General features: G+C 43.0%; 1 protein-coding gene across 2 annotated transcripts; it reads right to left on the reverse strand.

Annotated features, from left to right (window-relative positions):
• Nucleotides 1-1,259: 1,259 nt before the first annotated feature.
• mcm9 (minichromosome maintenance 9 homologous recombination repair factor) lies at nt 1,260-17,071 on the reverse strand. 2 transcript variants are annotated; one of them, XM_055872805.1, is made up of 13 exons: nt 16,352-17,070; nt 15,274-15,590; nt 8,661-8,974; nt 8,423-8,504; nt 7,811-8,011; nt 7,498-7,623; nt 7,262-7,381; nt 6,980-7,154; nt 6,645-6,847; nt 5,152-5,358; nt 4,876-4,958; nt 3,395-3,540; nt 1,260-3,152 (listed from the first exon to the last, which is right to left on the reverse strand). In XM_055872805.1, the coding sequence occupies exons 2-13, from the start codon at nt 15,581-15,583 to the stop codon at nt 1,484-1,486; spliced, it is 3,636 nt and encodes a 1,211-aa protein (XP_055728780.1). In that variant the 5' UTR covers nt 15,584-15,590; nt 16,352-17,070; the 3' UTR covers nt 1,260-1,483. The 2 variants fall into 2 exon arrangements, with proteins under 2 accessions (XP_055728780.1, XP_055728778.1); XM_055872803.1 differs by having other exon boundaries at nt 15,274-17,071.
• Nucleotides 17,072-17,146: the final 75 nt, after the last annotated feature.

Below are 17,146 nucleotides of genomic sequence, written 5' to 3' on the forward strand. Positions count from 1 at the left end.
CCTGGTTCCCATTCCCGTTGGTCTTGTGCTTTGTTGTTTCGGCTTTCGTGCACTTGTTATTTCGGGTCTCATCCTGTGTAGTGTTATTATGGGTCTTGTACCGTGTAATCTTTAGAGGTTTAAACCTCGCTCTTTTGTTTGGGTTACATCCCTGTGTATTTTATATACATGTTTGTTTGGGTTACATCCCTGTGTATTTTATATCATGGTCATCATGGTCACCTAATAATCCCCAGTTTACAATTGGCTCATTCATCCCCCTCCTCTCCCCTGTAACTATTCCCCAGGTCGTTGCTGCAAATGAGAACGTGTTCTCAGTCAACTTACCTGGTAAAATAACGGTAAAATAAAAATAAATAAATATACATGTTTGTTTGGGTTACATCCCTGTGTATTTTATATACGTGTTTGTTTGGGTTACATCCCTGTGTATTTTATATACATGTTTGTTTGGGTTACATCCCTGTGTATTTTATATACATGTTTGTTTGGGTTACATCCCTGTGTATTTTATATACATGTTTGTTTGGGTTACATCCCTGTGTATTTTATATACATGTTTGTTTGGGTTACATCTCTGTGTATTTTATATACGTGTTTGTTTGGGTTACGTCCCCGCTATTTTATATACGTGTTTGTTTGGGTTACATCCCTGTGTATTTTATATACGTGTTTGTTTGGGTTACATCCCTGTGTATTTTATATACATGTTTGTTTGGGTTACATCCCTGTGTATTTTATATACGTGTTTGTTTGGGTTACATCCCTGTGTATTTTATATACGTGTTTGTTTGGGTTACATCCCTGTGCATTTTATATACATGTTTGTTTGGGTTACGTCCCCGTGTCATGTTCATGGCATGTTGTATTTTGGGTGGAGTAATAAAACCCCCCATTACGTATTCCTGCGCCTGTCTCCGATCCTTATACAACGTGACAAGGAGCTTTCATGCCATCCACACAGTCATGACAACAGCCATACTCCCTTTGGTGTGGTGCTTTCTGGCATTGGCTGAGAGGATGAAACCATTATATACCACATCATAATACACAGCCTTAGGCAAATGTAGGGCCCAGTCAGTCATCACCCACATTGATCTGTGCTTCTGATTTTCTACTTTGAATGAACATAACGTTTGCCTACAGCAACATTGCGTGTTTTCACGGAGCGTGTAATTTTGGCCATTCCAATATGAAAATGTGCCCTTTGACTACCTCGTATAACAGCATCATTTCAGATATTGTGACACAAGACCATAGGCTTTGTAAAAGAGGTTTCATTTACAGAAGAAACAGATTTACAAGATTGTTTCTATGGCATAATGTGTGTTCAATATACAACAGCATGACATCAAGTCAATAGTGAATCTCATGATCAAACACTGATCTGCAAATTTATACCAATTCTTGACAATACAACAACAAACACGCATGCACACACACGGTGAAAAGTCACAAATAATATTCAGTACATTACATCGTTTCACTGTTTCATTTTAGTTTTTTCCCCCGACTCATCATCCCAGTCTACAATCAGATCATCTTCATCAAAGTTGGAGGAGCTGAACATAGACAGGCCAGAGAAGAGGCCTTTAGAGCCCAGCTCAAAACACTTTCTCTTTTTAGGGTTGACAGCAGAATCTATAGCAGGGTTTTGGCCCTTACTGTTAAATGTCTGGAAGTCTTTGTCTCCACTAACTCTTGCCCCAGTCCTATCCTCTGTAGAGGCTTTAGCTTGCATCCCTGTCCTCTGCTGTATGCTGGTGATAGCTTGTGTCCATGTGTCCTGCTGCCCTGCTTTAAGCTCTATGGACGAGGTAACCTGAGCACCTGATGTAAGAGTTGTTATTAGGTTTGTTACTTCCTTGTCCTTTGTGGTTGTGAAGGAGAACCTGGAGAGTTTGGCCAGGGTAGAGGCCGCCACAGTGGGCTTTAGGTGGTCTGGCTGTAGTGGTGGAGGGTCTGTGGGGGTTGTGAATGTAGTTCTGTTCTCACCTGGAGAAATTCTGCTCAGCAACTGCTGGCGTTTCTGCTCTGTCCCATGATCCCCCCCATCACCACCTCCCTCCGCCGTGGGACCACTGATCTCTGGGTTCATGTCACGTGACACCTCAATGGGAAACTCTTTCTCCTCAGACTGAACCCTCAGCTTCTTGGCAGAACTGCTGCCCTCTGCTGGCTTGTCTTTGTAACACTGTTTCTCACTCTTTTTCTTTTCCGTTTTCTCTTTCTCTCTAGCTGAAGAAACTGTGTTATGGTTTTCTCTGTTATGCATCTTTGCTCTGCTAGGTGGACCTCTATTCTCTGTGTGAAAGTCTGCGCTGTCAGTATCTGGACAGAGATGTTCAGTGTGGGTCATCTTCTCTCTGGGTTTAAATGTGAACCCTGTGAACTTAGAGTGCAGTTCTTCTCCCCCTGCCCCCACAGTACCAAAGAGGTCCTGGTCTCCAGACAGGAGGTTACAAGGGACATTGTTCTTTTTTGAGTTGCGTTTCTTCCCTGCTACAGGTGTGCTGTGGGAGGGCAGGGAGTCTGTGGAGAAGGCCTGCGCCACATCTAGATGGTCTATGAGGTCTCTGCTGGTGCTGATGTTGCCTCCCACAGCTTTGTCTCCCTGAAGGGGAACATGAGTCATTGCTCTGAGCCGTTTGTCTCGAAGCTTCTTGGACACCTTCTGTACCACAGAACAGGATCTGTCTTCCGCTGCTGCTGATGCTGTGCTTTTACTGCTCTCCTTACAGCTCTCTACCACCTCCTCCTCCGCAGTTATACTGGGTGTCTTATCGCACACAGGTGCTCTCCCACTCTCCTTGTGTGCAGCACCGCTGTTACCCGGCAACGACACAGCGGGGTGTTTTGGCAGGGTTCGGGCCTGCTTTGAGAAGGAGTTGTGGTTGTGTTGTGTGGATGTTGTGATGGGTGAAGTGATGATCGGCGAGCTGGCATGTCCTCCCCCCACTGGGCCGGCCAGTGAGTGGAACCAGTCCAGTCCACTCTCTGAGTCTGTGGTGATGTCAGAGTGCCTTGGACCTCTTGTCTGGAATTTAGAACTCTTGTGATGATAACTGCTGCTCAGATCACTGTGCTGCTTTGCAGGCAGAGGAGAACCTTTTTCTGTTCCTTTAGGGGAGCCTGGCCCATTATTCTGCAGTCTAAAGAAAACACAATTGACTCTTACATGAAGGGGATTGAACTCAGTATTTTCACTGGGCTAGGGTTTAGAGGTAATATGTTGGTGGGGGAGTTGTTATAAGTGAGATTTATTCTGATGGTGTAGAAGACAATAAGTTAGAGAATGCATTACTTATAAGCAATATTTACTTTTTGTCCTGTTCTACAAAGTTGAATCATCACAAACCTTGTTCTTTAAGATTTCACAAGTATAATGTCTCACCTTGAGAGCCTGTCCATCTCCTTGTAGAGGAGGTGAGGCATCTGGAGGCCCTCCAGAACAATTTGACACTGTGTCTGGTATTGCTGACTGGGGTTGTCAGGGAATGACGTGTGAAGAGCATTCACATCTCCCAGGAGAGCGCCCCCCTGAGGCACACACACACACCTCACTGAAACTTCACCTTACATTTTGTATTATGTCATGTGTTTCAAGTCATGCTGAAGGCATTACAGTTTACATTCAATGTAACTGTAAAATGTAACATGTTATAAATTGAGTAGTTTGGGTGTTGGATTCTGATTGGCTGAAAAAGCATTTCAGTTGTGTGTGTATATGAGACAATATACCATGGGTATGATGCAAAAATACTTGTTTACTGTTCTATTTATGTTGGTTTATTATATTAATAAGAAACCTAAAGAGGTTTGTGGTATATGTCAAATATACCACGGCTAAGGGCTGTATCCAGGTACTCAGCCTCATGTCGTGCATAAGAACAGCCCGTAGTCGTGATATATTGGCCATTATAAACTGGGTGGTTCGAGCCCTGAATAGTGTTTGGCTGAAAGCCGTGGTATATCAGACTGTATACCATGGGTATGACAAAATATTTATTTTTACTCTTCTAATTACGTTGGTAACCAGTTTATTATAATAGCAATAAGGCACCTTGGGGGTTTGTGGAATATATACCACATCCCCTTGGGCCTTATCGCTTAAATATACCACATCCCCTTGGGCCTTATTGCTTAAATATACCACATCCCCTTGGGCCTTATTGCCTCAATATACCACATCCCCTTGGGCCTTATTGCTTAAATATACCACATCCCCTTGGGCCTTATTGCTTAAATATACCACATCCCCTTGGGCCTTATTGCTTAAATATACCACATCCCCTTGGGCCTTATTGCCTCAATATACCACATCCCCTTGGGCCTTATTGCTTAAATATACCACATCCCCTTGGGCCTTATTGCCTCAATATACCACATCCCCTTGGGCCTTATTGCTTAAATATACCACGTCCCCTTGGGCCTTATTGCTTAAATATACCACGTCCCCTTGGGCCTTATTGCTTAAATATACCACGTCCCCTTGGGCCTTATTGCTTAAATATACCACATCCCCTTGGGCCTTATCGCTTAAATATACCACATCCCCTTGGGCCTTATCGCTTAAATATACCACATCCCCTTGGGCCTTATCGCTTAAATATACCACATCCCCTTGGGCCTTATCGCTTAAACATACCACATCCCCCTGGGCCTTATCGCTTAAATATACCACATCCCCCTGGGCCTTATCGCTTAAATATACCACATCCCCTTGGGCCTTATCGCTTAAATATACCACATCCCCTTGGGCCTTATTGCCTCAATATACCACATCCCCTTGGGCCTTATTGCTTAAATATACCACATCCCCTTGGGCCTTATTGCTTATTTCATGTTAGAATGTAAAAAAGTGTAGCTTCCTACCTGCATAGAGCACTCCATGACAGAGACAACAACAACAGCATCCTCCACAGTGACAGTGTCTCGAAACATCAACCTGGCGTGTGCTGCCAGGATCAAGACAAAGATCATGAGCTTCATGACCACATCATATCAACAACAACTATAGCATAAAACATTCACATAATAAATATGAGTTTGAACACTTTCAGTAACTACTAAACTCCTTAGTAACTAAACCAAACCCAAAGGAATTCCGAAGGAAAGACATTAGATGTGTAATGTAAAATGCTGTCCCACCCTCAGCAAGGCGGCTGAGGCTCTCCAGCATGCGGATAGTGGTGCGGGCTGCGTTCCTGCTGTCGCTCTGCCTCTGCAGCTGGTAGTAGCGGGACAGGATGGAGTTGGCCTCCTCAGACACATGCGGCTGCAGCCCCTTGATCAGGCAGAAGTAGGCCTTCATCTTCTCCATGCTCCACAAAGAATCCTCCGACTGACAGGGAGCTCCTGAAGGGCAGATGAAGGTATTTGGTATTTTATTAGGATCCCAATTAGCGATTGCGATAGTAGCAGCTACTCTTCCTGGGGTCCACAGAAAACATTCAATAATACAGAACATTAATAGACAAGAAGCGCTCAAGGACAGAATTACATACATTTAAAACATCACAAATCAGTACATACACAAAATGTCTAGGTCAAACAGGGGAGGTGTTGTGAGGTGTTGCTTTATCCGTTTTTTTAAAACCAGGTTTGCTGTTCACTTGATCAATCTTTGACGGAAGGGAGTTCCATGCAATCCTGGCTCTATAAATACTGTATGGTTTCTTGAATTTGTTCTGGATTTGGGGACTGTGAAAAGACCCCTGGTGGCATGTCTGCTGGGGTACGTTTGTGTGTCAGTGCTGTGTGTAAGTTGACAATGCAAACAATTTGGAATTTTCAACACATCAATGTTTCTTATAAAAACAAGAAGTGATGCAGTCAGAATCTCCTCTACTTTTAGCCAAGAGAGACTGGCATGCATAGTATTGATATTAGCCTTCTGATTAAAGTAATGAGCAAGATGCAGGGTTGTATTTATTATTTACCAGACAGAAGAAAACTAACTGAAACAGGATGGGACTACCTAAACTTGTCCAATAAGAATAGTTTTTTGTTGCAAAACGTTTTGTCATAATGAATAGGACCCAGCCTTCCGTAACCACAACTCTCTGAGTGATCGTCTTGATAACGACCTAGAGCACTAATTAAACTGGGACGATGCCAGAGACTTTACATCATTGACATTTTCATTCCACATAGCTCTCTTCCTTATGCAAATACTGTGGGAATTATATTATGCAAATGATCAAATGCTGTCTTTCTGGGGAGAGAAATGGACTTTTCTAATGAAGAGCCCAGAGGAGGTCTCAACTCTAATTTGCAGTGTAGCTTAACTCAGCAATATGATATCCCACTGATTCCTCAGATGACCTATGTAATTGGTGGATATCTCAGGCGCTAAGCGCAGGATTATTACACTCCACTTCTAGAGGACTGGTTTCTTTAATGACTGTTCTGTACTTCAACTGATCATATATATAATATGCCATTTAGCAGATGCTTTTATCCAAAGCGACATTCAGATGAATTTATGTCATTAATTGACCAGAGTCCTGTTTCTCCAGGGTCTGGACCAGTTTCTATCATTATGAAGCCAAAACGCAGTGTGGTCTAAAAACTGGTGGATGTGAAACACTAGCTCTTCAGAGCCTGTTCTCTCTCTCTCTATAAGGACTCTGTATAAACACCTTTGTTGTGCAGTATGAAGGAGGAGATGATGCGGTCCCACTCAGGGTTTTTGGTGTCCAGTAGGACCAGGACCAGGTCAAAGCGGCTGAGCAGGGGGCTGGCCAGGGCCACGTTGACCGACACAGGCACGTTTGGGTCGTACTGGCCCTTAGGGTTGGTGGCAGCCAAGATGGTGGTCCTGGTGTTCAGTTTACACACCATGCTGGGTGGGACAGAGGGAAAGAGACCCCACAAAGTCAATGAAGGAAATAGAAAGATGCTTTATGCATGTCAGTCATTATGACCCTGCTTCAGCCCATAACAGAAGTGAGTGCAAGATAAGATTTTTCCTTACCCTGCCTTGGCCACACTGATGGTTTGCTGCTCCATGGCTTCGTGGATGCTGGTGCGGTCGTGCTCTTTGATGCTGTTGAACTCGTCGATACAACACAGGCCTCCATCAGACAGCACCAGTGCTCCTGCCTCTAGATGCCACTCCCCGGAGTCCTTCACTGCTGCCACCGTCAACCCTGACACACAACACATATTCCTTTTTTGACTAACATAAGTGGTTATTTCAGTGATTCCTTTAAGCAAAGTGAACTGTTTCAGATGAACCAGCAGAGGGCAGACAGACCTGCGGTAGTGGAGCCGATCCCAGCAGTGAGGACTGACCGGGGAGTGATCTTAGCAGCGTACTTCAGAAACTGAGACTTCCCTGTGCCTGGGTCTCCCACCAGCAGAAGATGAGACTCACCTAAACCAGAAACATATTACAAATCTAGAATCAGATATTAACATCGACACCAATAGAGTTGCAGTTTGTGAGGCATGTAAGAGAAATTGGTCCACATTTGAAACAAGGATACATACCTCTTACCTTCGTTCCAGAAGGATCTATTCTTTGCACCCCACCTGCTAACACCATGGCAACAGCTAACTTAACTACATACATTCCAAACACTTGTGGGCACATGCTCATGAGAATCTGGTTCCTGCCTTCAGAGAGAACATGGAAGAAGAACACCAATCAAATTCCATACATATTTCATGTGCATCTCATCTCATATAGTATTTATCATGTAATAATGACTATTAAATACATTAAAAAGTAGTATCTAAATCTGTATGGCAACAGTTTTAATTATGGGGATTGGGGAGGTATTACAGTCGAGTTATTATGTACCAGTTATAGGGTCATGTTTGTAATTGTCCCAGAACTCCTCAAACTCCTGCTGCATGTCCTCTAGGACCAGAGCTGCCATGGTCTGCTGATTGTTCACTTCAATGAAATTGGCTTTCAACACCAGATCCAATTCACAGCGTGCGTCCTCGTACAGGGGCTTCCATCGCTGACGAACTACTCCATACACTGTAACATCATCACCTGAAAAAATGTCATCACAGATTGTGATATCCTAGAAATTCAGTCCCAACATTCAATGTGATGACACTAATCCCTTTAAAAACATTCATGTTCATCTACTGTGACTTCATCTTGGGCGAAAGACAATCATATGGTATTGTGATGTTATCACACACAACATGACACCACAATGTAACATCCGTACATCATACAGTATTATGACATCATTGGTAATACATCACAATGTGGAATTCCAATACTCAGTGATGTCACAATCTACCTAACACAATGATGTCGCCCTCTGCAAAACAAATTCCCATAATACAGTATGACAATATCCTTTATGTAACAATCCCACTGTGATGTAATTTCCAATACATATGTCAACTGTGATATCATAGTGACAAATTACATCATAGTGACCAATGTTACCTGATTTACAGCTGTCTACCAGATCATCCTCCAAAATGACCACCATGGAGCGAGGAATACTGCCCACAGACAACCTCTGGGCCTGGGCACACAGAACAGCAGGGAAAGAGGGGTGCAGTTTGATCAAATATAGGCTTACAATGTGTTTGCAGATGTTATTCAAAAGGGTTAAACAATGTGTAGACAATAATTAAAACAAACAGTACTAGAGCCCCTTAGCCCCAAGTCAGTCAGTCACCTGCTCCTGGATCTTAATCTCCTGGTAGTCCCTGCAGGCTGCCGGGGTGGAGCTGCCTGACAGGCAGGTGAACTTGTTGGAGTTACAGAGGTCCTGGTTGGGGCAGCTGGTAGGGGGAACAAAGCTATAGTACTGCTCAAAGTCAGCCTGCAGGGAGAACACATGACGGCATTTAGAGCACATGTAGTCCCTCTCGTACTCCAGAACCTTGGCCACACTGGTGCGGATGACCGTGCCCGTGACGGACAGGAAGTGACCAGCGTCTCGAGACTTGGGGATGTTCTCCCTGGTGAGCTCTGGACACACAGGAAGACCTGAGGCGTGATGACATACAGCAATGCAGAGGGATGTTAGGGTTATGGACATCAAACAGACCAAGGAGCACTGGACTAGACATCAAAACAATGATCAGAATTGACAACACGCTGTACCATCTTTCCTGGAACTCAAACAAAGTTCAGTATTCCTTGTCATGCTCAATATTAACCACCAGATGGGGCTCTCTACCCACTATTGTATTGAAGAGAGATGTATCGCATGCATCTTGCACTGTGTTGCATGAGTCAAATTAAACAAAAAAATATTAAATAATGAAAACATGCGTAGCCCATTACATAGCCTTACTGTACATCTGTCAAGTTGCCTACAGTATTATATTGGATAAAAGTACCTAACGCAGAGAACTCTAAGAGGGCACGACAAAACCTATTCCCCCTCAGGAGACTGAAGATTTGGCCTGGGTCCTCAAATCCTCAATAAGTTCTACAGCTGCACCATCGAGAGCATTCAGACTGGTTGCATCACCACCTAGTATGGCAACTGCTCGGCCTTCGACCGCAAGGTGCTACAGAGGGTAGTGCGTACGGCCCAGTACATCACTGTGGGGCCAAGCTTCCTGCCATCCAGGACTTCTATACCAGGCGGTGTCAGAGGAAAGCCCTACAAATTGCCAAAGACTCCAGCCACCCTAGTCATAGACTGTTCTCTCTGCTACCGCACGGCAAGCGGTACCGAAGAACCAAGTCTAAGTCCAAAAGGCTTCTTAACAGCTTCTACCCCCAAGCCATAAGACTGCTGAACAGCTAATCAAATGGCTACCCAGACTATTTGCATTGACCCCCCCATTTTTTTTTAACACTGCTGCTACTCACTGTATATTATCTATGCATAGTCACTTAACCTCTACCTACATGTACATATTACCTCAATTACCTCGACTAACCTGTGTCCTCGCACATTGACTCGGTACAGGTACCTCCTTTATATAGCCTCGTTATTGTTATTTTATTGTTGCGGTTTTACTTTATTTTTTACTTTAGTTAATTTCTTAAAAATATCTCTTATTTTTCTAAAAACGGCATTGTTTGTTAAGGGCTTGTAAGTAAGCATTTCACAGTAAGGTCTACACCTTTTGTATTTGGCGCATGTGACAAATAACATTTGATTTGATTTATGGGAGAAGCCTTCTTTGGTAACAGGTAGCTTTAGGCCTAAGCAGTGACCACTGAGAATGCATAGCAGACTTGTGAAGAGTCTTTTTTCCTGATAAATCTGTGGACTCGCAGACACTGTCAGTGTAAAATTTAATCCCATGAACTGATAGAATATAAACGGAAAATAGGCCTTTATGGATAAAATGCAATACTCCAGCCCACCAATGTTATAATGGATTAATAGGGGCTCCCGAGTGGTGCAGCAGTCTAAGGCACTGCATCTCAGCGCAAAAGGCGGCACGACAATCCCTGGTTCGAATCCAAGCTGTATCACATCCGCCGTGATTGGGAGTCCCATAGGGCGGCACACAATTGGCCCAGCATCGTCCAGGTTTGGCCATTGTAGGCCGTCATTGTGTCCATCGTGACAATTGTAAATAAGAATGTGTTCTTAATGGACTTCCCTAGTTAAAAATAAATAAAAAATAGAACATACACGACATGGCCAAAAGTATGTGGACCTCTCGGTGTCCAGTAGGACCAGATGCTCGTCGAACAATAGGCCTGGCTCGCAGTTGGTGTTCAAATTCATCCCAAAGGTATTCGATCGGGTTGAGGGCAGGGCTTTGTGCAGGCCAGTTAAGTTGTTCCACACCGATCTCAACAAACCATTTCCTCGCTTTGTGCACGGGGGCACTGTCATGCTGAAACAGGAAAGGGCCTTCCCCAAACTGTTGCCAAGTTGGAAGCACAGAATCGTCTAGAATGTTATTGTATTCTGTAGCGTTAAGATTTCCCTTCATTGGAACTAAGGGGCCTAGACCGAACCATGAAAAACAGCCCTAGACCATTATTCCTCCTCCACCCAACTTGACAGTTGGCACAATGCATTGGAGGAGGTAGCGTTCTCCTGGCATCTGCCAAACCCAGATTTGTAGGACTGCCAGATGGTGAAGCGTTATTTAGCACTCCAGAGAACATGTTTCCACTGCTCCAGAGTCCAATGGCGGCGAGATTTACACCACTCCTGCCGACGCTTGGTATTGCGAATGTTGACCTTAGGCTTGTGTGCGGCTGCTCAGCCATGGAAACCCATTTCATGAAGATTCCGACGAACAGTTATTGTACCGATGTTGCTTCCAGAGGCAGTTTGGAACTCAGTAGTGAGTGTTGCAACTGAGGACATATGATTTTTACACGCTACGCGATTCAGCACTTGGCGGTTCCGTTCTGTGAGCTTGTGTGGCCTACCACTTCGCGGCTGAGCTGTTGTTGCTCCTTGACATTGCCACTTCACAATAACAGCACTTACAATTGACCGGGGCAGCTCTTGCATAGTAGAAATTTGACGAACTGACTTGTTGAAAAGGTGGCATCCTATGACAATGCCACGTTGAAAGTCATTGAGCTCTTTAGTAAGGCCATTTTACTGCCAATGGAGATTGCATGTCTGTGTGCTTGATTTTATACACCTGTCAGCAATGGGTGTGGCTAAAATAGCCAAATCCACTAATTTGAAGGTGTGTTCACAAACTTTTGTATATATAGTGTATTATCCTCTCTATCCATCTGGCATCTCAAACAACATTGACATTTTCCATCCACATCTTCAGAGTGGTTTTATGTGAAGCACTTTCCATTTTCTCATGAGTAGACAACTGAGTTTTAAGATGCAGCCCACATACAGCAGTCCTCTCCACAGAGAGACATTCTGAATTTCAAGCGAGCAACCTGTTGAAAATATTGAAGCATGTACTGATCTGATCTTAAACATGGCCTTGTAGCAGTAACATTCCCCACCAGAACACACACAGCTGCATCACCAAGAGCCCTGCTGCTATTTGCTATGCCTTCTACATTCACGCCATGTAACCAACCAAGGAACAGCATACGAGTCGAGCACATCATCTGGCTATTTATAACACTGCTCTCTGTACTGGTGAGACTCCAGACTGCAGTACGCAATGGCTAAAGTAATTAGATGTGAAGGTTGAGCTACTTTGCAAGGCTGGCAGACAGACAAGGTCAATCATTACAGATTATTCCCATTTGACTATATGTCTATGCTCTTTTTTTAATCATCTGCATATTAAAATCAAATCAGGCCAATCCATGTCAACCCGTTCCAGGTGTTAAACTAATGGTGTCGGTAAAACTGTGGCAGCCTGGCAGATGTCGGAACCCATAGTACGGCTGAGTTTTGGCAGCGTTTACACAGACAGACCAATTATGATCTTTAACCCAATTATTGGCAAAAGAACTGATCTGATTGGTTAAAATACCAATTAGTCCCAAAAAATATAATGATCGGGCTGTCTGTGTAAACGCAGCCTTATTGCTCGAGACAGTGTACATAAGAAACCCTCATTGAGTAGCTAGTTTTCCTGGGCCCCATCTCAGGTAACCATGTGTCATCTCAGGAAGTCAATACTGGGCCTGCTGAGTGATATCTGGAATGGCTTGTGTTGTTGTTACACCACGCTGAGTCTCCTGTTTCAGTCTCTTACTGCCTACTGTTCTCCTGCATTTCAGGCAGACATTCTTCCCATGTCAACAACCAGACAGATACCTACACGGAGACAAGATGTTCATAATGTTCTCAATAAATCCTGCTGGCCAGTGTTGGGTATACTGTACTTCCTATTGTGATTATTATCATTATCAAGCTGCATCAAAAGGATGCTAATGTTTTCCACTGGACAAGTGATTCAGCTATCTATGATGAGGAGCTCTAATTGTGTCTGTCTCGATTTAAATGACTCTTCTGTTGCAGAGAGCAGACTGATGAGGTGAGCCTCCAGCAGAACAAATGAAATGAACACTGCGGCCTAAACCCCTCCAGACACTGTTTTAAATGGAGCTTTCAAGCATTGCAATTAGACAGGGAGGACAACCACCCACTAACTCACAAATATACAGTACCTGTCAAAAGTTTGGACACATGTACTCATTCAAGGGTTTTTCTATTTTCTTTATTTTTTTTACTATTTTTATACATTGTAGAATAATAGTGAAGACATAAAAACTATGAAATAACACATGGAATCATGTAGTAACCAAAAAAGTGTTAAACAAATCAAAATATATTTTACATTTGAGATTCTTCAAAGTAGCTACCCTTTGCCTTGATGACAAACCAGCTTCACCTGGAATGCTTTTCCAACAGTCTTGAAGGAGTTCCCATATATACTCAGCACTTGGTGGCTGCTTTTCCTTCAATCTGCAGTCCAACCCATCTCAATTGGGTTGAGGTCGGGTGATTGTGGAGGCCAGGTCATCTGATGCATCACTCCATCACTCTCCTTCTTGTTCAAATAGCCCTTACACAGCCTGGAGGTGTGTTGGGCCACTGTCCTGTTGAAAAACAAATGATAGTCCCACTAAGCGCAAACCAGGTGAGATGGCTGCTGGTTAAGTGTGCCTTGAATTCAAAATAAATCACAGACAGTGTCACCAGCAAAGCCCCCCCACACCATCACACTTCACGGTGGGAACCACACATGCAGAGATCATCCGTTCACCTACTCTACGTCTCACAAAGACACAGCGGTTGGAACCAAAAATCTCAAATTTGGACGCATTAGACCAAAGGAGAGATTTCCACCGGTCTAATGTCCATTGCTCGTGTTTCTTGGCCAAAGCAAGTCTCTACTTCTTATTGGTGTCCTTTAGAAGTGGTTTCTTTTGCAGCCATTTGACCATGAAGGCCTGATTCACACAGTCTCCTCTGAACATTTGATGTTGAGATGTGTCTGTTACTTGAACTCCACGAAAAAAATTTTTTTTATTATAAAGCAATTTCTGAGGCTGGTATGAACTTATCCTCTGCAGCAGAGGTAACTCTGGGTCTTCCTTTCCTGTGGCGATCCTCATGAGAGCCAGTTTCATCATAGCGCTTGATGGTTTGTGCGACTGCACTTGAAGAAACTTACAAAGTTCTTGAAATGTTTCGTACTGACTGACCTTCATGTCTTAAAGCAATAATGGACTGTCGTTTCTCTTTGCTTATTTGAGCTGTTCTTGCCATAATATGGACTTGGTCTTTTACCAAATAAATATAAATAAATAAATACCTTGTAGGGGTGCTATACACAACTGATTGGCTCAAACGCATTAAGGAAATCAATTCCACAAATTAACTTTTAACAAGGCACACCTGTTAATTGTTTGGGAGAATGCAAAGAGTGGGTAAAGCTGTCATCAAGGCAAAGGCTGGCTACTTTGAAGAATCTCACGGCCTGTTCACCTCGCTATCGTCCAGAATGCAAGGTCAGTATAGGTGCATCAAAGCTGGAACTGAGAGACTGAAAAACAGCTTATATCTTAAGGCCATCAGACTGTTAAATAGCCATCACTAACCGACTTCCACCCTGTTATGCATCCCTGCACCTTAGAGGCTGCTACCCTATATACATAGACATGGAATCACTGGCCACTTTAATAATGGAACTCTAGTCACTTTAATAATGTTTACATACTGCTTTACTCATCTCATATGTATATACTGTATTTTATTCTGTTTTTTTTATTCAATGCCACTTCGACATTGTTCAATATAATATTTATATATTTCTTAATTCCATTCATCTTGCTCTATTAGATACTACTGCACCGATGGAACTAGGAACACAAGCATTTCGCTACACCCGCAATAACATCTGCTAAATATGTGTATGTGACCAATAAAATTTGATTTGAAATATAAAATATATTTGGATTTGTTTAACACTTTTTTGGTTACTACATGATTCCATGTGTTATTTCATAGTTTTGATGTCTTCACTATTATTCTACAATGTAGTAAAACATAGTAAAAATAAAGGAAAACCCTTGAATGAGTACGTGTGTCCAAACTTTTGACTGGTACTGTAGATCTCAGACGTTACATAAAGCTACATCAGCAGAGGGCCATAACTATGTATGAGGACAATTCATTCATAGAAGGGAGCAGAAAGAGCTCTCTCGTCTCTCATATTATTGACCTCTCTATGCATTTGTCTTCATGTAAATAAAGAGATTGGATAACTAATTAGAAATAATTATAGCAATAACTCCAATTTGCTCTATGCTAGGCTAGGGGGAACGAATTTACAACATACTGCTTATCTTTTAAAGATCTATACAAGTGCCTAGGAGGTAGGGGCTAGGCGTCGATTTGGAAGTGGGATAGAGCCTCTTACCTGTGATTCGGGCATGCAGGTGGTGTTTGACCTTGTGCCACCTTTGCTGTGTAGAGTTCTCTGACACTGTATTAGCGGCTCGGTGAAGGGTGTTGTCAAAGATGTTGATGACCTCGCTGGGGTAGGCGTTGAAGTAGTCGCCCACCTCCATGTTGGCTTCAAACAGTGTCATGGCGTTGATAACCACCGGGTAGTGGGCATCCTCATCAGGCTCCTGAAGGATCTGCAGGATGTCACTCCTGTGGTGCTCTGTCACATACGCCTCAAACACCTGCCCTATCATAGCTACCTGCTCTGGGTTTATCAACATCCTGGATCTGGAGGGGTGAATATGGTTTAGCTCATCTGTAGTGTCAGGCTTGTAAACTGAAGGTGACATTAATAGTAATGGCAAAGTCAGAGAGATTGACAAACAAAGCAGAATAGCAATTTAGTTGCAGAGGTGAAGTGGTGCTGACACTATTTTTGATAACTCAGGCTGGTGAAGTTATTACAGCGTCGGACCAGTAACCGAAAGGTTGCTGGATCGAATCCCTGAGCTGACAATGTAAAAATCTGTCGTTCTGCCCCTGAGCAAGGGGGTTAACCTGTTTCCCTGGCACCGAAGACGTGGATGTCAATTTAAGGCTGCCCCCCGCACCTCTCTGATTCAGAGGGGTAGGGTTAAATGCGGAAGACACATTTCAGTTGAATGCATTTCCTTTATTAATAGTAGCTGTGGTCCATGCGTATGCGTCGGCTCTGTACTACGACAAAGATTTACGAGATACATTCGCTTCAGATCAGACGGACGCGTATGGACAAGACCTAGTGTGGCCTATTTTGGAGAAACACCTAGCATTTATGGAAAAATGTTTGTCATCACTAACAACGTTTTTACTTTCGCGAGTAACTTAAGTATATTGAAGCCAGTACCTAAACAAAGTTGGAAAATTGCTCTATGCCATAACGCGATGGCCCAGATCTGGTTGTTTGGCTAACGTCAGCTAGTTAACAGGGAGGCAAGTTTGACAACAGCTACACATGATTCCAAAATCTAAATGTAATAGGTATTAGCAAACAATAACTTTATACGTACCCTATTTTATTGAGTGTTTTAGTTTCTCTACAGCTAGAGATATCAGCACAAGTCCCACGGACATACTAAGCACTTTGGTACTTCCCGCTGGATTCACACACTACTTCCACAGGGGGTGTTCAAACTATAATATTAAATAAACATCATAGCAATGTCTTAAAATAGTCACCATGAATTAAATACTACATTTAAAAATCAACAATAATAGAATGGAAAACACGTGGGTGTCTTTCACAAAATGTGAAAAGGCTTTTATGGAAGGAACCCCCTATCTTCTCTCACTTGGTAGTGTCTCGCCTATAGCAAAATAAAGTGCGCAGCCGCAAGGTCTTTAGATGCACATGCCAGAGTAGGGAATGTCTCGAAGGGACGCAGCTAACGTCAAAAGTGACGTCAAAACTTGCCTATTGCAGTCGCGTCGGGGAGAATTTTGCATTTTAGATGATATAACCTTAACCGAATTCTCATAATCTGCTACGCAAATTCCAGTGAGAAAGTCACTTCTGTCATTAGCTGCATCCGGTTTAGTCAAAAACCAGTGGTATAAAGTACTTAAGTAAAAAGTCCTACTTAAGTATTTTTTGGGGGTATATTTTTGGCAACTTTTACTTCACTACATTCCGAAAGAAAATAATGTACTTTTTATTCCATACATTTCCCTGACATCCAAAAATACTCTATATTTTGACAGGAAAATCTTCAAATTCACACACTTATCAAGAGAACATCCATGGTCATCCCTACTGCCTCTGATTTGGTGGAATCATTAAACACATCTTCGTTTGTAAATTATGA

The sequence above is a fragment of the Salvelinus fontinalis genome, chromosome 20 (genome assembly GCF_029448725.1).
Source record: "Salvelinus fontinalis isolate EN_2023a chromosome 20, ASM2944872v1, whole genome shotgun sequence".
Lineage (NCBI taxonomy): Eukaryota > Metazoa > Chordata > Actinopteri > Salmoniformes > Salmonidae > Salvelinus > Salvelinus fontinalis.